At 41.1% G+C, this 20,715-nt stretch overlaps 1 protein-coding gene across 1 annotated transcript in view; it reads right to left on the bottom strand.

Annotated features, from left to right (window-relative positions):
- ror2 (receptor tyrosine kinase-like orphan receptor 2) overlaps positions 1–20,709 on the bottom strand; it is a 55,598-nt gene extending 34,889 nt beyond the window's left edge. The window contains exon 1 of the mRNA XM_061294146.1: positions 19,863–20,709. Coding sequence (XP_061150130.1) covers positions 19,863–19,926 — 64 coding nt within the window. The 5' untranslated portion in view covers positions 19,927–20,709. The remainder of the gene's footprint in view (positions 1–19,862) is intronic.
- Between the last annotated feature and the right edge of the window lie 6 nt (positions 20,710–20,715).

Below are 20,715 nucleotides of genomic sequence, written 5' to 3'. Positions count from 1 at the left end.
GACGTGTTTTTTCTTTAAATGTGCGGCGAGATTTGTGGTCCCTGAATATTTGATCACCGCTAGGCAGGATTTACAAACTGCACGTGTCTTGTCCGTTGAGCCATCTTTTCTTTGGAATCCAAAGTGCTTCCAAACAAATGACTCGAAGCCTAAAGGGGAGCAAATTTCCTCGTCTTTTTGGACACTAGCCATAGCACCAGCCCAGGAGCCGGGTACTAGTCGTCGACTCCCCTTTCACGTACCTGCTCTGCTCACAACGCAACACGCCGCGCACTGCGCCCGGAAAGAGGAAGCAAGCAACAATGAACTGGATTTCAAAATAAAGTCGCGTCTAATGTCCGAGGTCAAACACGGCGATATAAATCGATGTTTACGTTTAGCATCGATGCCAATAAATCGTCGAGCATTATATCGATTAATCAATGTGTATTGATGAATCGTTACACCCCTAATATTTACAGTATGTACACTTGTACAGCCCAGTGGACTAGTGGAAGAGTGTCCGCCCTGAGACTCGAAGATTGTGGGTTCAAACCCCTTCCGGGTCCCACCAAAGACTATAAAAATGGGACCCATTGTCTCCTTGCTTGGCACTCAGCATCAAAGGTTGGAATTGGGGAGTTAGATCACCAAATGATTCCCGAGCGCGGCACCGCTGCTGCTCACTGCTCCCCTCTCCCCCAGGGGATGGATGAAAATCACACGGGGATGGGTTAAATGCAGAGGACAAATTCCACCACACCCAGATGTGTGTGTGACAATCATTGGGACTTTAACTTTTTAACTTAACCTTGTTATAAAAAGTTGTTATAAGAATAAAAGAGTTCTAAAAACATATTCACAGTATGTATACTTTAGCTACATCTACATATGTTTTACACACACACACACACACACACACACACACACACACACACACACACACACACACACACACACACACACACACACACACACACACACACACACACACACACGTATCATATTTTTATTTATATTATTTATACATTATTTTCTGTATGTCATTTATACTACGCATTAAGTACTGTATTTTCCGGACTATAAATCGCATTTTTTTTCATAGTTTGGGTGGGGGGCGATTTATATGTGAATTTTTTCAAAAGTTTTCAAAATTAGAAAAAAAACTTTATTAAAGATTACTGTAATTTGGATTTCAAGTGACGTCAGCGGTGCGGCGCGGCGCGACGCGACGGTTGTTTACATAAAGGACAAAGATTCGATCACGCGATGACGAAGATGACGAACACGTACTACCGGCATCATTAGCGGCTTTGTTTGTAAGTGACACGGAGGACGAAGAGTTTAAAGGATTTAATGGTTTGGAGCGACACAGAAGGTTTGAAAAACTATTATGGCTTTTAGGCACGCCCGGTCTTACTCTACGGAGCTCTCTTTCACCTCCGTGGATGGAAGTCGGGGGTCGGCGCTCGGCCGGGTGGCTGTCCGGGGACGGTGGATGAGGCTCGGACATGGCTTTTACGCACGCCCGGTCCGACTCTACAGAGCTCTCTTTCACCTCTGTGGATGGAAGTCGGGGGCCAGCGCTTGGCCGGGTGGCTGTCCGGGGACGGTGGATGGCTTTTACGCACGCCCGGTGCTACTCTACGGAGCTCACCGGCATTGTTGACATAAAGGACGATCGATGGATTTAATGATTAGGAGTGACACAGATGGTTTTATAAACGTGTTATTTATGTAATAGTTAGGGGTGTAACGATACATCGATACACATCGATTAATCGATATAATGCTTTACGATTTATTCGCATCGATGCTAAACTTAAACATCGATTTATATCGCCGTGTTTGACCTCAGACATTAGACGCGACTTTATTTTGAAATCCAGTTCATTGTTGCTTGCTTCCTCTTTCCGGAAGCAGGGAGCAGTGCGCGGCGTTGTGTTGTGAGCAGAGCAGGCACGTGAAAGGGGAGTCGACAACTAGTACGCGGCTCCTGGGCTGGTGCTATGGCTAGTGTCCAAAAAGACGAGGAAATTTGCTCCCCTTTAGGCTTCCAGTCATTCGTTCGGAAGCACTTTGGATTCCAAAGAAAAGATGGCTCAACGGACAAGACACGTGCAGTTTGTAAATCCTGCCATGCATTGATCAAATATTCAGGGAGCACAAATCTCGCCGCACATTTAAAGAAAAAACACGACATCAAAGTTCAGTGTTAAAATAAGCACTTTGTATACTACAATACTCTTGTAATTTCCTAAATAAAGAGTTTGCAGTACCTTGTTGATTTTGCGTATGAATTGTTATAAATCAGGTTATTGTTCTATATTTTTTATTTAAAAAAAGAATATATCGATCGTAGAGCACTATATCGCGATATATCGTGAATGAATCGCAGCAGGCTTTAAGATATCGGCAAATATCGTATCGTAGTTCTTTGTATCGATATTATATCGTATCGTGACAAAACCCGCGATTTACACCCTTAGTAATAGTTATTTAAATAACTCAATGTTACGTCAGGCCCATTCTCAGCTCTTCGTTTGTGTTTTTGTCACGTTAGCATACCTATCGTTTAGCCTGTTGTTGTTCGTTCACGTCTGTTCTTGGTGTTGGATTTTGTTGAATAAATTTCCCCCAAAATGCGACTTATACTTCGGAGCGACATGTTTTTTTTTCACGTTATTGTGCATTTTATGGCTAATGCGACCTATATTCTGGAGCGACTTTTAGTCCGAAAAATACGGTATTTACATGTTTGAAACTATTATTTAATGTTCTAATGATAACATATGTATATGGTTAAATGTGCACATTGATACACACAAATTCTTTTATGTTAAAAATGAGAGGGTGACACTACGCGGATTTTCACATATCGCGGGTAGTCTTGGAACCAATTATCCGTGATAAACGAGGGATTACTGTAATTAGAAGCAGCGTGAATTATTGGTGGTTGTGTCCATGGCCCTTGCTATTCACACCACTGTACAAATTAAACTACTAATTCAAAGTAACAATGTGTTTGCCTGGGTCTACCTTACTGATTTACATGAACACTTCAACTTCTTTTGTACTACAAACAAGAATTCTTTTTGACTGGGAGGAAGGGCGGATTAGTCAAAATTGAGCACAAGTCATGCAGAGTTTCTGCTCAACTTTCCACTGTGTGGTATTGATATTTCAGCATGAAGGGCATGAGGTCATTATTTTTCCACTGCTGTACAGAACTTATGGACCCTGTTGGATGAGTGGCTTAGTCAACAATTCAAAGCATATGTGTTTGTCTTTGAGCTCGGAATACGTTTTTAAACGTGGTTCTAAATATACAAAAGCAGAAAGTGTTTACAAATAGGCAAGTTTTAAGGAGGGGGCTCAGTGGCAGTTTCTTTGAAGAGTAGTACCCTAAGAGGTTTTCTTTGAAGGTAGGTTTTATGCCCTCACGCCAATTGTGTATTCAACAAACACAAAGTGAAAATTGCATTTTCAAGATGAAGAATCTGTTTTCATTTGTGGCTACAACACCTGAGAAAAGCAGCATCAAGACAAACTGCATCAAACTGCACTTTCTTGGAAGTACCCTCCACCCCCAACCCCCTATATTAATTAGGTTAAAATGGAATGTGTAAGCGGTCGGCATCTAATCATATACAAAATACAAAGCACTTCTTAGCTCTGTTACACAGGTAGGTAAGTATGTGCCGTAAAACATGAGCACACATCCTGGGACGCTTAAACAGGATAATTATGAACAGACTCAACAACATTGCCCATGGCTCCAAATATCTTCTGATGGAAACGATGACCAGACACATGTTGGAGCCCGGCCAAACCAAAGAGTCTCTTCTTCCTCTGAGAAACAAACATTTAAATGAACTTGATCAATAACTATTGTGACATTTCTGCCTAAATTATGGTATTTTTACATGAGCTTTAACTGAACTTTGACCTTGAAAGTATATGAATGGAGCGCAGAGAAAGGGGACCTCATCTTTCACCTCATGCAATTTATGTACCACATCTTGAGAAGTAATCCAGGCAATTTATGAATCAAACAGCTTTTAAACATTTGACAACATATCAAGCAAGCATTTCATTTCATGAAAGAAATGAATCAGACTTCAACTAAGACCTTGTGGATAGCACGTCTGCCTATATTTCTTTGACATTCGTATATCGGGTCTGGCCCATCTGTTTGAAGTAGGGCTGTCTCTATTGAAGATTTCTGATTATTCTATCAATAATTCCATCAATTAATCTGATACCCTTTTATTTGCATTAAAGTATATTATAACATTTCCCCGACTGCAGTTTATTATCCAGACATTTTATTGTTGCTTTACCTAAATAGAAATTTTATGTTCACACTGTGTGTTTGCATCCTCTGTACTTGAGTTGATGAAGTCCTCTTAGAACAGTAGATTGTGTTATACCTTTACTCCCACCGTCTAGATGTTGTTGCTGATGTCACTGACCATTTTGCTGCATTGTGCCTCTTTTTTTGTTTTTTATATACAATCGAGAGAAGTCCTGCGAACAATGCATCGTGGGGTGAAAGCTGACAGGCTCTATAACATTATAGATACAGTATGTTATGCTATTGGTACTGAAACAAAACATCTATAAAGAGACTTCTTAAACCCCAAACTAATCCTCAACATAGGTTATGTTGTGTTAGTATGCTCACACAGGCTATTCTGTCTCGCAGCTAATTCACACTGAGCCCAACCCACGGGTACACCATGCTTTGCTCTAATTATTCCCAGAACCAGGACTATAATGATTACCAGACCCAAGACACGTTAGCATACAGCGGTTTATCACAATAGAGGCTACTCGTACCAACAAGAAAAACTGTGCTGTGATTTTTGTTTGTAGATATATGTAGAGCTGTATTTCATGTTAATTTACTAAGATATTTAGAAATGTCACCACTTGAAGCGACCAGACCATCTTGCAATACTGTGTGATAGAGTAAATTTTAGGTTTGAACAGACTAGCAATAAATTAAAGAGATAAAAACAAAGTAAAGGGTGCTTTATGACAGCACTACAGACACCCTTCAATAACACTATCAACATTAAATTTGTGCAGAGTTGGGCAGATTGTACAATACAGGTGAAACAGCTGCAGGTTATCAAAGCAATGCACTCAAACTCAAAACCAAAGGAAACATTGAAGTCAGACGCTCAAGCTTCGGTGCAACTAGTGTCACGGAACTGGAGTGGAAATGGAGCAGGGCGACCAAGTCCAGCTTGGACCAGGGTTTATTGAAGCAACTCAAACTAACAGACTCGGTACACTGACATAACTGACTAACAAAACCAACAACAGGAACCGAACAGAGACGTGAGACAAAAAGACAGGGTAACATTACCAAAGACAGGAACCCAAAAGACATGACAGTACGCATCAATGTTCCGACAGGGAGTGATACACAGACAGGACTTAATATACAAGACAGGTAACAAGAGGCAGTTGAGAATGAGCGTACTGATCATGGGCACACAGGAGGGGTGGGGCGAGCACACAGACACACGGACAAAACTATGACAACATGGACGTGACCGGGGACGAGTCGTGACAACTAGCTAGTGCAATGAGAATCTCAAAAGATTAGCTTAGATGTTTCAAAGCAGTAGTGTTTTCATAACCGGATGATATATCTTCTTTAAAATAATGGACTGTAAACTTTTTAAAAGAAATAGTTTGGCAAGAGACATTGTTTGCTTAAAAGTATGAATCACTGTTTGCAGCAGTTGCGGTTCAATAGATTTTCTTGTAATCAATGTGCCAGACTGAGCATAACTTTTACAATCACCCGCCAGGTTTATTTTGGAAACTGCTCGCCCTCTTCCTGGCTATATCATCTCTTTCCCACATGAATTTGTGATGCAATGCAGTGGTGTTGTATTAAAGAAACACGTCCATTTTGTAATGGAAGTCTACCAAATTATGATGCATCAGAAATCAATTCACAGTTAGGCACCATACAAACTCAGACTAAAACCTTCTGATTTGTTATCTTGAATGATGGCTAGCACTCGGTCATGATTAACAATCAGTGAACAGTACTTTAATTCATGATGTATTTTTCAGACCACCTTTTACTTTTAAGCCCTTTAACACATACCTGTACGTTCCACTCCTAACTCTGTCGAATTTTGACAAGGTTGCTACGTTTTCCAATTCCACGATTATGGAGTGGCATGTGGCCGCTATGCCTGTGACGTAATGGCAGAAAATGAATTGTACTTCATAAAGCGACAAAATTGCACAACATTAATGCCTCTAATTCCCTTATTTAAACACATGGTCCCACACACAAATGAAATGAAACTTAGAGCATTTACAACCAAACCTAATTTCAAGGAAAGCAGCTTCCAGAACGTCATCTTTTCAACTGACACTTCAAAGTAAAGCGATGGAGAAAAGAGGTCAAATCATCAAGTTACTCTAACACTACACCCCACACTGCCTTAGTGAAAAAATAACACTTTTCAAAAAAAAAAAAAAAAAAAAAGGAGAGAGGAGGGGGGGGGGGGGATTTGCATAAGTGGTGTGACCGGAACTCACCTGACATCATGTGAAATTTCATAGTGTAATACAATAAAGATGCTTCAGTAGTTAAGCAACAAGTACTTAAATGAATGGCACAGCAACACATGTAGACCAACAATATAGCAATATTCATATATTCTTTCTCTTCTGCCAGCATCTTACTGAGATACTTGGATGCGAATCACGTTTTCATGTATCATCTACTGAAGGGCTCACCAACAAGGTGCCAGTCCACTTACAACACCCCTTTGTACAGTAATTATTAGGGGTGTAAATCATATCGATACATAGAACTACGATACGATATTTGCCGATATCTTAAAGCCTGCTGCGATTCATTAACGATATATCGCGATATAGTACTCTACGATCGATTTTTTAAAAAAATAATATAGAACAATATCCTGATTTATAAAAATTCATACGCAAAATCAACAAGGTACTGCAAACTCTTTATTTAAAAGTCAAAGTCTGCTTTATTGTCAACGTCTTCACATGCCGAGACACACAAAGAGATCGAAATTATGTTTTTTCTATCCCACGGTGACAAGACACAGTACACGATAGACATACAAGTAAACGACGCAATATAAAAAACAAGAAGGCACAAACAATAAATAATAAGAGTAATAATAAATAATAAATAAACAGATAACACAACAAACAAGAGCCAGTGTGCATACAGACAGTAAAAGTACAGGACGCTACGCAGAACGGGGAAGCGAGTTCAGGATCCTAACAGCCTGGAGTATGAAGCTGTTTGAGAGTCTGGTGGTGCGGGAGCGCAGGCTTCTGTACCTCTTCCCAGAGGGCAGAAGCTCGAACAAAGAGTGAGCGGGGTGACTCACATCACTCACAATCGTGGTCGCCTTGCGGGTGAGATGTAAATGTCCTTCAAGGAGGGGAGCGAAGCACCAATAATCTTACCAGCCGTGTTCACTATGCGCTGCAGGGCCTTCAAGTTGTAGTCAGTGCAGCCGCCACCCCAAACAGCAATACAGCTGGAGAGAACGCTCTCAATGGTGCCGCGGTAAAATGTAGTCATGACGGCCGGAGGAGCGCTTTCTCGCCTGAGTTTCCGCAGGAAGTACAGGCGGCGCTGGGCTTTCTTTGCCAGTGATGCGGTGTTGGTGGACCAGGAGAGATCCTCACTGATGTGCACCCCCAGGAACTTGGCGCTCCTCACTCTTTCCACCACAGCACCGTCGATGGTCAGCGGCAGGTGTTGGGTGTGACCCTTCCGGAAGTCCACAACAATCTCCTTGGTCTTGTCGACGTTCAGCAGGAGGTTGTTGTCCCTGCACCACGTGGTCAGAAGGTCAACCTCCAGCCTGTATTGAGTCTCGTCTCCCTTGGTGATGAGACCCCCCAGAGTCGTGTCGTCAGCAAACTTCACTATACGGTTGTCGCTGTAGGTTGCAGTGCAGTCATCCGTCAGGAGGGTGAAGAGCAGCGGACTGAGCACGCAGCCTTGGGGGGGGCCCCCGTGCTCAGCGTGATGCTGGCGGAGATTTTGTCGCCAACACGTACTACTAGGGGTGTAAATCGCGGGTTTTGTCACGATACGATATAATATCAATACAAAGAACTACGATACGATATTTGCCGATATCTTAAAGCCTGCTGCGATTCATTCACGATATATCGCGATATAGTGCTCTACGATAGATTTTTTTTTTTTAAATAAAAAATATAGAACAATATCCTGATTTATAACAATTCATACCCAAAATCAACAAGGTGCTGCAAACTCTTTATTTAGGAAATTACAAGAGTATTGCAGTCTACAAAGTGCTTATTTTAACACTGAACTTTGATGTTGTGTTTTTCCTTTAAATGTGCGGCGAGATTTGTGCTCCCTGAATATTTGTTCACCGCATGGCAGGATTTACAAACTGCACGTGTCTCGTCCGTTGAGCCATCTTTTCTTTGGAATCCAAAGTGTTTCCAAACGAATGACTTGAAGCCTAAAGGGGAGCAAATTTCCTCGTGTTTTTGGACACTAGCCATAGCACCAGCCCAGGAGCCGCGTACTAGTTGTCGACTCCCCTTTCACGTGCCTGCTCTGCTCACAACACAACGCCGCGCACTGCTCCCTGCTCCCGGAAAGAGGAAGCAAGCAACAATGAACTGGATTTCAAAATAAAGTCGCGTCTAATGTCCGAGGTCAAACACGGCGATATAAATCGATGTTTACGTTTAGCATCGATGCCAATAAATCGTAGAGCATTATATCGATTAATCGATGTGTATCGATGAATCATTACACCCCTAGTAATTATCAAAGTCTGTTAGTTCCAGAATTGGTCGCTGTTGTTTACTGGTGTTGTGGCACAAACAACAGACAGAGATTCGTACGCGTACTTGCTGGTTCTGCCAGTGTTGCCAGAGATTTACTGTAAGACTAGACCAAACTAAGAGATAGGCCACTCCCATCATAGAGAATGAATGATTGGACATACTGTTTTTTTCCATGTATAATGCGCCCCCATGTATAATACGCACCCTAAAAATGGCATGTCGATGCTGGAAAAAAGCCTGTACCCATGTATAATACGCACCCAAATTTTGACTCCTACTTAAGTCCGTAAACGTAAAATTATTTCAGAAAAAAGATCATCTTTGGGAACAACCGGATGTTATTCTGCCGGTCAGTATCACTGCGCATGCGCTAGCAAACTCGATAGCGAAGAAATGTGTCGGAATTGTGTAGGGTACATTGTGACAGCAAACGAGCAGGTGATCGAGCAAGCGTCTGATACGAGAGCATTGTCTTCATATGGAGCGTGTTTGAAGTGAACAGCAGAGAAGAAAGCGCATCTGTAATGGCGGCCTCCGTATCATATCTGGATTAAAAAAATAATAATAATAAAAAAATTCTTTTTTTGTAACTATGTATAATGCGCACCCCAGATTTTAGGACAATACATTAGTTAAATTTTGCGCATTATACATGGAAAAAAACTGTATGTATGTGGCAACAATGTTGGCAGGGGCAAAAGTCCCATAAATAGGTCATGGAAAGCATGTCTGTTAACATGAAGCCCGGAGTTGCCTACCCATGCCTCAAGACAGTGCTTCTCAATTATTTTCTGTTACGCCCCCCCCCCTAGCAAGAAGAAAACTTTTCGCGCCCCCCCCTCCCCACCGTGACTATCCTAACTTGTCTTGTAAATCGTAAAATGTTGCACTGTCGCAAACGTCACAGAAGTAACAATGAGAGCGCCACTGCCCCCTGCTGGGAAGATGCGCAATTACACTTTATTCTAGTACTGCAAAAAAAAGCCTGTTCCCCAGGGTCACACGCGCCCCCCCAGGTATAGCACGGCGCCCCCCAAGGGGGGCGCGCCCCACTATTTGAGAAGCACTGCCTTAAGAGAACATTTGTGATGACAGCAAGGGAAAGGGAACCTCAATCTCTGTCTCCTAAATTGCCCACTTGGAATGCTTTAAACATTTGGAAATTGCAGTTCTGTTCCAGTGTTGTTGATTGAATTAACCTGTCCTTAGCTTTGCCCTGAGCCTTCATATAGAACTTGATGATGTGAGAATAACATGCATGGCAACACAGCAACACAACAGTGACTATTGCTGTCAATACAAGGGGGGCATAGATGGCTGTCTTTCACTTCTGATGCTTCTTAACCTCTGCTACATTTCCAGATTGACAAAAAAATAGTCTGTACTAAATCACCATTTTTTGTTTGCTCCCAACTTCCTTCTATGTTAAAAAGGCTTCAAATTTATTTCCCTCATAGTATGATTCATTTCACAAATCAGAATGATTTATGCATGCCCCAAAGAGGGTGTCATTTATTATTTATCTTGTTGTTAGTTCTTGAAGCTTGGATTTCTTTCGATGGCATTCGTTTGTTCGATGGCATTCGTTTGTTCGATGGCATTCGTTTGTTCGATGGCATTCGTTTGTTCGATGGCATTCGTTTGTTCGATGGCATTCGTTTGTTCGATGGCATTCGTTTGTTCGATGGCATTCGTTTGTTCGATGGCATTCGTTTGTTCGATGGCATTCGTCCGTCCTTCATTCATTCATTCATTCATTCATTCATCCATTCATCCATCCATTCATTCATTCATCCATTCATTCGTTCATCCGTTCATTCATTCATCCATTCATTCATTCATTCATTCATCCATTCATTCATTCATTCATTCGTCCATCCATTCATTCATTCATTCATTCATTCATCCATCCATCCATCCATCCATCCATCCATCCATCCATCCATCCTTTCCCTTTCAGACCACTTTAACAGTTATTTCCCCCAAAATGGACCACTCATTCTAGGTTTCTGAGACCCCATGTTCAACCGCTCTTTGACTCATTCATTGCACGCTGCTGCATGGACCCATTTCATAGTTCACGAGAAAATTGTTATTTATATTGCGGTTTGGTTGTAGGACTACCCCAGTAATACAGTCTTTCTTGTCTGTGATGACTATGAAAGAAAAGTGGTACAGTTCTCGTTCTACTCCAAGACTTAGATGACGAGGAGCTTTAGTTACCTCCTGATTGCTTTAGTTACAAAAACGTTATGTTTCTGGGACATGTATCCACCGAAATATTGGGGCAAAAATACTGGGATCGGTTGTGCTGTCATTATTAGAAATACCGTTTTTTTCCATGTATAATGCGCAAAATGTAACTAATTTATTGTCCCAAAATCTGGGGTGCGCCTTATACATGGGTACAAAAAATATATATATATTTTTTTTATTTTATTTATTTTAAATCCAAATATGATACGGAGGCCGCCATTACAGATGCGCTTTCTTCTCTGCTGTTCACTTCAAACACGCTACATACGAACACAATGCTCTCGTATCAGACGCTTGCTCGATCACCTGCTCGTTTGCTGTCACAATGTACCCTACACAAATCCGAAACTTTTCTTCGCTATCGAGTTTGCTAGCGCAAGCGCAGTGATACTGACCGGCAGAATAACATCCGGTTGTTCCCAAAGATGATATTTTTTTCTGAAATAATTTTAAGTTTACAGACTTAAGTAGGAGTCAAAATGTGGGTGCGTATTATACATGGGCACAGGCTTTTTTCCAGCATCAACATGCCATTTTTAGGGTGCGTATTATACATGGGGCCGCATTATACATGGAAAAAAACGGTAATCACATTTGGGATTTTATGAACATTTGTTCATTCATTTGAAACAAAAAACATTTTGGTTTTAGTGTGTCTCCTGCCCACAAATCAAACGTGAAACTATACAAACAAGCCAATGTTTTACAAGCTCCCTATTCCCTAAATGTTCTTTATTATCAGTATTTGTATTCAAGGTGTTCAGATTTTGGCCTCATTGAAAATCGAATGTACATATTTACATACTACATAGGTCTACAGGTGTCTCATTAATGAAAGTAATGCTTTTTTCCTGGCAACCTACTATTCTCTTCCAAAGTAAAATTCAGACTGAGGTCGCAGTGGCTCATTCTCATGAGAAAGAACAAAATGAGTTTGCTTTAAATAGAGGCTTGTAAAAAAGGGACTGTTTTGTACTTCTTGAGTATTGGCGTTTGGAATCCAAATTCTGGAATGCATTCACCTGAGGGTGGGCCTCCAGTACACCTCAGCAGCACCCCCCACCCTGTTGACAAAGTTATTTATTGGTTTCCCGTACTATGGAAGAGAGCATCCAGCCTTATAGACGGCTGCTAAATCTCAAAAGCGAGTTTTAATCAAATAGAACTCAAAAATGTCCACGAATGAATGAATGCTTGTCAAAGTCTGGACTTGAACCTGGTTAAAATACATGACCTTAAAAGGATTCCGCATGCTTTAAAAGCCTCCAATGTTGCTGAACGAAAGCAATTCTGGGCCAAAAGCACGGGCCAAAATATTTCCAGGGTGATATGAAAGACTTGTTCCCAGTACTAGTAGAAAACTCTGGATTTCAATTACTGTGGTGAACAATTTATTTTTAGTTACTTCTCTGGTTCTTCTATATCAAACAATTTGTTTTCTAAAACAAATTGTTTGATATAGAAGAACCAGAGAAGTAATTGAAAAAGAAAAAACAAGATGAACCTAGAACAACAATTTATTTTTAGGTTTGGGTGGCAAATACCTTTTCTTATTGGTAGCTTTGAGTTTTTTTCATCTTTTATGTACGATTGGGTTATCTTTTAGCAATTGTTTAATGGATATATGCTCAGTTGTGACAGTATTGCCAATATATCATAAACATTCAAAAACATGCCACACATACATAATGAGAGGTTGGAAAGAGAATATGTTCTACACCAGCTCATCCGATAAGACGAGCAGCAGTGCGGATGGTCCCTCGACTCGTGAGCATGAGTTATCATTTGTATACATATACAATGAACGTTGTATACGGGAATGGCCTTGCTGATAGGCCACATGCCACTAAACCAAGTCTCAAGACAAACACATTATAATCCAAACACATACAGGAGTCTGCGGGAGTAACTTTCCACTACATGGTAACAAAAAAAAATCATAACCTGCAAACAGCCATTTGTTCTCATTTAGAGACACATTTGAGAGTGTATAGACTTCTTGTGTAAGTCAGATTTTACCAAGCATGTAAGAGCGCTACCCCATGCCAGAACCGTGAGGAAACTTGATAGGGTGTTTGAATTGATGCCATGGGATCCTGCTCTCAAACACATTTGTATTTAATAGCATAAATATAGATTTATTTTTGGGGCTATCACAAGCTGTAATCATTGCGGGTATGTCAACGCAAAAGCACCCCGCCTTCTTCCACTATTTTCACACTCAGGCTTGGCAAGCAACCAGAGCAACAAAGAACAAAGCCTTGGCTGTTGTAGCCAAAACGACGATGCTCTGCCACTAATGATAATGAAACCTTGTGAGCAAGACACCCTGCAGCTGAAACAGAGCAGCAACGGTCAGACGAACCCCTAAATAAAAAGAAAAACTCAAATGATGAGTGTTGAGTTTACAAAGTTATTCATTTTTTTTTTTTTTTAACAAATTCAGCTCATGTGTAAGTTGGAATCATGGAAATATGGCATGTAATAAAAGAGGCCTTGGTAGCAGATTCCATCCATCATTTGACCCAGTTAAAAAACTGAAAAGGCAAGTAGAGTCACGTTGTCACACTGCTGGAAATGCCAGCAATATTATAGCAGCACAGATTCTTTGTTATATTGAGCTCAGAATGAATCATTTTATTGCCTTGTCCAAAGAGGTTATGTTTTCGGCCATGACTTGTTTCTTTGTCTGTCTGGAACTAAGTTGGACAACCCCATTCATGCACCACATTGAAAAATGTTCAACATTAAGTGGAACTACCCAAGACTTGTGTAGTGAAGGAGGACAACTCATTATGAGCTTAAAAGAAAACAAAAAACCTTGAGGGGAAAAAAAACAAAAAACCTGAAGGCTTGACTGTTTCTACTAGAGTAGGGGTGCCCAAACTACGGCCCGCGGGCCGCAGTCCAGTTTTTATTGGCCCGCAGCAAATTCTGAAAACATAATTGAGTATGGCCCGCACAAGAAGCTTGAGCTCAACTCTGTTGCACTTCTCAGTTTCCACAGTTGATGGAGCCCGCCACACAAAGAGTTTGACGTCCCATTAGCCCCCCCCGGAAGAGAAGCGAACGCGCAGCGTTTGACGTCCGATTAGCTTGTTTGTTTTGTAGCTTTTACTGTATATAATATGAGGTGCTCATACATTTATTTGGGCTGACGGTCATAATGGCCCTTCGAAAGAAGCTATGACTACAATGCAGCCCGCGAAAAAAATTAGTTTGACACCCCTGTACTAGAGCTATGGACTCACATTTGCTTCTCTGCTTTGTAACATTGAACAAATACTGCCCTTTGGTGTAATCATTATCAGTTATGATCTCAAAATTTCTTGTCCTGTCTCTGAACAATGTGATCAGTTCACACCATGCATTGAACTGCAGAAACTTGCATCATTGCGGGTGTATTTATCAAAAGAAGTTGAGTATACATCAAATGAGCCTTTCGTTGTTTACTTGTATGTTACTCGTGTACTGTGTCTCGTCACCGTGGGATGGAGGAAACGTAATTTCGATTTCTTTGTGTGTCTTGGCATGAAGGAATTGACAATAAAGCTGACTCTGACTCTGACTCTCATTATAACAGTGTGAGTCACTTCCTCATATGTTGTCCTCCAAACTGCCTTTATCCCATAATTGTAATCCAAATTGTTTTTTGGTTTTTTTCTCGACTAATGCCTTAAATTTTGCAGGAAATTTAAGATATTTGGGTTGAACATCTAAATGTGAACATGAGCTTTTATTTCCAGGTACAATATTTACATCTGGATGTTGTCATGATTGTGTTTGTGTGGCTGGGTATTGCAAGCATTTCAATGGTCTAGAAAAAAAGCACACGTTTTTATAATATAGTAAGATTTTTTTCAACATACAGTAATTCAAATGCATTCTGCAAAAAAGATTTATAGTCTTTTGATATGTGATCATGTCATTTTCATGCTTCATTCAGACACTTGCATGAAATTATCAGTACAACCAGTTGAGGACAAATGTAATACCAGGATGTGGAAACTAGACTTAGCATGTAACTAGAAAGCATTTCCAAATGTCCAAGTGTTTATGACATGATAATTGTTAAAAGAGAGGCAACCCTCCTTGAAAGAATGCATGTGACGTCACTCAGTTTTACAAGAGACAGACAGTTTAACAAGATGACTGTGACTTGCTTTTTCTTCGTACTGCCAGGATGCATCTATGGCTAAGTAACATGTTAGTTATTTCCCTTTTGTTAATTTAACAATGATATGCAGCTTTTTCTTATTATTTATAAAGCATAAATACTGTGCCCAGGGGCTGGTTTATTCCCGAAAGGGTTTGGTTCCATATGATTACAGGGATAGTAGTGTTCTCTCTCCTTAAACACCCTGCACAGTAAAGGGCCTCATTTCAACCACCAGCAGCTCTCCCCAACTCAGAAAGCCAACTGGGTGAGTCATATTGTAGTGACTACTTATTAATTACCTTCCACTTTTTGGCCACAGATTCTTTGACTTTTAACTTGTTTCAACTGCTCTACTTTCAGTTTATGTACTTGACATTCAAATCATTCTCACAGATTTACTTGAGGATTTTGAGCACAAGTACCGTATTGGCCCGAATATAAGACGATGATTTTTGCATTGAAATAAGACTGAAAAAGTGGGGGTCGTCTTACATTCAGGGTTGAGACATTAAACCCATTCACTTGTGCGCAGCGGTAAGTTAAAGGTTGCTGGTATCGACTGAGTATGTTGCTGTGATCGTGTGTGTCACAAAGTGAGTATATATACATTTCATTGTTACTATTGTCCACTGTTGTGCCGTTTGTCCGATCGCGGTTTGCTTCGTGTGCGCGCCATTTCATTGACAGCTCCGGCGCGCTCCTTTAAGTTTGCCTCGCTTCGTACGAGCAGCGTACACGCATGACTACAGCCGTTACGCAGCGGCACGGCGACTAACGGTCGCCAGCAAATGTATTTTGTTCTCTCAATGACTTATGATTGGTGTGTTGCAGAGAGTATTTCATTTATGGTTATTTAGTATCGCGGAAAAGTTACGCGCAGTTAGTTATGCAATGTGTGCCGTCTGCTAGTGTTGTGTGACGTCAGAAGTTGAGCGTTGACTTACGTGCTGTATTTCTGTCTGTTGCAGAACCACACACACAACACACCCTTCACACGCTTCATACAATAATCACACACACACGAATCACATTCACACACCCAAAGACTCACCCATGTACACTACACACACCTGCTCTCACATCCTTACGACCAAACGTGTGCCAGTTTGCATTATTTTATTGCAATGTTTTTCTTTATTCAGATTTGTTTCAAGATTACAAATTGACTTCACTTTGATGGTTAATGCAGTTATTGCAATTTTGTTGTTTTATCACAGTAGATTGGTTTATTTGCTAAAGTTAAAAAGTTAAAGTCCCAATGATCGTCACACACACATCTGGGTGTGGTGAAATTTGTCCTCTGCATTTAACCCATCCCCGTGTGATTTTGATCCATCCCCTGGGGTAGAGGGGAGCAGTGAGCAGCAGCGGTGCCGCGCTCGAGAATCATTTGGTGATCTACCCCCCCAATGCCAACCCTTAATGCTGAGTGCCAAGCAGGGAGGCAATGGGTCCCATTTCTATAGTCGTTGGTATGACCCGGCCGGGGTTTGAACCCACAACCTTCCAGTCTCAGGGCGGACACTCTACCACTAGGCCACTATTTAAAAAAACAGAAGCCATTCATTTACAAATGTGATTGCACTTTAGTTTACATATTTAAATGTTCAGATATTAAGATGTGATAGACAGTTTTTGCATGGCAAAATAACATGCTTTTTCTCTCAAATATATTGTTATAATCATTTGTTTCAGATGTAATCGTTTTCTGTATAAAAATTAAATTTGGTGTTCAAAAAGTCTTTTTTCAAACTTGAGTTTTGAAGAAGAGGGAGTCGTCTTATAATCAGGGTCGTCTTATATTCGGGCTAGTACGGTAATTGTAAATATTTTTAAAGTTAACATTTTCACAAATCTCACAGTGCCTCAATTTAACTTGGGAGAGGTTAAATGTCAACACCAAAAGGGATAACGCTTTACAGTGGTACAAATTTAATTGGTTCCGCAAACTCATGTTTTCTGTAAGGGAGTTTCTGCGTGGATTAGAAATCTCGGCAGGTACGGAGTCTGGAAATTTGGCTCATGCCGCATGGAGGGGCGCGGTTGCTGAAACGACGTCATTTTCTTCATCAAGCATAAATCAAGATTCAGAGTCCATTAAAATCGAGTTGTCACGTAAATAAATCCACTGACCATCCTGACTGACGCGTTCAAAAAGAAAAAACGGAGTTGACATCCACTATGGTCCGAGGCATGGGATTGTGGTGTTTTTAGCAAGTGTCAAAATAGTATATTGGCCAGCGAGGGTAACTATTTGATATAAAAGAGGGTAAGTGATATCTTGTTGTCTCCCTGACTCTTTGATATTGAGACCTTCCTACTTGTCGAATCTCAGTCCTCGGCGTTCATCTTCATAGTAGGCTAGTGGGAGATGCCTTATTTGATCTGTTCAGTGTTTTTGCAATAAATGTTGCTGATCATACATGTTAGTTGTCCAGTTTTCCTCCCTTTCTGCTTTGCGAGGTGGTGTCCGAGTGGTAAGTTTTCCTCTCATGGTAGCACTGGGAGGTTGCAAAAAAAGTCGATTTTCCATGATACATGTCCTTTAATAAAAAGGACACGTATCATGGAAAATCGAATCTTTTCGGTTTTAAATTTATTTTCTTGTGTATCTGGAGTATCCAGGAGTGTAGAAATGTGGATTCTATCCCTCCAGGTGCTGCAGAGATACTGATATGATCGTTTGGGGGGCTATTTTATACTCTCCTCAGATTTATCTGTTTTCTATTAATTTTTTTATCTATTACATCACATCTGTTGGGGCGGAACGAACCAAACAAAGTAATGGGTGTTACCAAACGTAAATCCGAGTCATAAACATGGCGAATTCCGCCATGTTTAAAATGAATCCGCTTTGTTTATTACTTAGTGAGACTTTTGCAGTCCAAACAACTCAAGGATGCTGAAGTGGAGGGATTAAAATGTTCTGTTGTTGGATGCATCAGTCCACATTTATCATTGCACAACATCAGAACCTTAAAGAAGTTCTGATGTTGTGCAATGATTTGGAGGGATCAAAATGTTCTGTCGTTGGATGCATCAGTCCACATTTATCATTGCACAACATCAGAACCTTAAAGAAGTTCTGATGTGCAATGATTTGTGTGGATTGATGCATCCAACAACGGAACATTTTGATCGTTCCACTTCGGCATCCTTGAGTTAAAAAGTTAAAAAGTTAAAGTCCCAATGATCGTCACACACACATCTGGGTGTGGTGAAATTTGTCCTCTGCATTTAACCCATCCCCATTTGATTTTGAGCCATCCCCTGGGGGAGAGGGGAGCAGTGAGCAGCAGCGGTGCCGCGCTCGGGAATCATTTGGTGATCTAACCCCCCAATTCCAACCCTTAATGCTGAGTGCCAAGCAGGGAGTCAATGGGTCCCATTTTTATAGTCTTTGATATGACCCGGCCGGGGTTTGAACCCACAACCTTCCAGTCTCAGGGCGGACACTCTACCACTAGCCCACTGAGCTGGTTTGTTTGGACTACGAAAGTCTCACTGAGTTATAAACAAGGCAGAGTCGTTTTAAACATGGCGGATTACTCGGATCTTTGTTTGGCAACACCCATTACATTGTTTGGTTTGTCCTGCCCCTACGGATGCGATGTAATAGATAAAAACTTCATAGAAAACAGAGAAATCTGTTCAGAGTATAAAATAGGATTATAACAGTATCTCTGCAGCACCTGCAGGGATATATTACACTTTTCTACACTCCTGGATACTCCAGATACACAAGACAATTATTTTAAAAGCAAAACATGTCTTTTTTCCATGATAAGTGTCCTATGAGTCAATTATTTTCTTTGAGCAAAACCAAAATTCAAACAAACCGGGTCAACCACCATCAGAGTATGGATTATACTGGTACTGTGAAGTAATGAATGTAGTCAACTGTGCGAACACCAAGTCAACAAAGGAGTCTTAATTTGATCTTCTAATATTGTGCACCTTAATATCTACTCTTTGTAGTCAGTAAACCTCAGCTCATTGAGATATATGGTCATTGAAAGAACTACTACTTTCACAACTAAAAGGGCATAAAGGGGGAGGGGTGCTATTGGTTTAGACCTCCAAGCCCTGCTCCCATCCCATGCTCCTTTCACTTCATACCAAATGGTGAGTCCTTAAACCCTAAAACAGGAAATCTCTGCACGACACCAAGCCCCGCCACCCCCACCCCCACCCCCAGAGGATAAACGAATTAACATGGCAGGACAAAGAATAGGAATCACCTGGAGCTATGCGTGCAATTAACATGACAACAACACAGTGCCCGTTCCAGGCCGACACAAGAATATCCTAAAAAAAAAAAAGCGCTAGAAACGCATGTCAACAATAAAAGAGTTTACTTGGTAAAGGACCGCGGTAGGGAACACACCCCACTCGGTAGGATTTGTATTTCAAACTTGAAATATTCAAGTGACGGTAGGAGAAACATTTTAAACTGTTCTTAATGTTTCCCAAGTAAAGAGGAATCACATTTAAGAAACTTTTGGCCATAATTGTCTTGACTCTCTTATAGGAGGAACCTAGTATTATTCTACTAGATGCAGAGACCATCAGTTTTTCTTCAAATAAATTGTAAATGGTGGCCTACCGTAGCATCTCAGGTTTGGACAGAAAAAAAATATCCAGAGCAAATTCATCATTAACTTCGTCATAGCGCCAGATGTTCCACGGGAAAAAAAATGTTTGAAAAAGTGAATCGACTAATGTCCAGTTTTAGAAGCCTTGTGTTCGTGCTGTCCGATCCTCGGGTCTCCGGCTCCGAATCAGCGACTGGGCAAGGACAGAGCGCACAATCTCCGGACGTGAAGGTGGTGAGGAGGCATGGAGTTCCTTCCACAAGAGATGCACACGGGTGCAAGGCGAACAAAGCCGCGTCTGGGCTACGCTGCGCCTCTATCCAACGACAACTTGAGTGGGCTCCATGCGCTGAAGTCTGGAACAGGGATGCATGCGCCACGCAACGTGTGTTAGTGTGAGTGCGCGCGCGCCCGTGTGTCGCGTCCGTGCTTGGGAGGCATGGACGGAGGTGAGGCAAGTGGGGGTGTCAGTGAATATTACAACCCAATCACAGCAGGAGGGCTGTAACAGAAACGGAGTTGAGTAACAAATGCCTGTTTCAATGTGAGCGGCGCGAACTTGGTGCAAAACACTAGGGGGCAATTAATTGACTCCTATCAAATGTCGTCCCATAGACTTCAACATTACAAGGGCGTATCAGGGGATTAACTGAAAATAAAAGTTACACTGTTTAGTCGTTATAGTCAGAATAAAAGCAACGGTGTAATATTGACCAATAAATTCAAGAATTGATGTTAGTACTTCTCTATGTAGATCACCTGACTCTCAAGTCGTTTTTATTGATGACCGAACTGCAAATAAACATTGGAGCTATGTCGACGTCCTTTTTCACAAATCCCTGTTGATTGAAATCAAATAGTGTC

Source organism: Syngnathus typhle, linkage group LG12 (genome assembly GCF_033458585.1).
Source record: "Syngnathus typhle isolate RoL2023-S1 ecotype Sweden linkage group LG12, RoL_Styp_1.0, whole genome shotgun sequence".
Taxonomy (NCBI): domain Eukaryota; kingdom Metazoa; phylum Chordata; class Actinopteri; order Syngnathiformes; family Syngnathidae; genus Syngnathus; species Syngnathus typhle.
This window is presented reverse-complemented; position numbering and strand designations above follow the sequence as displayed.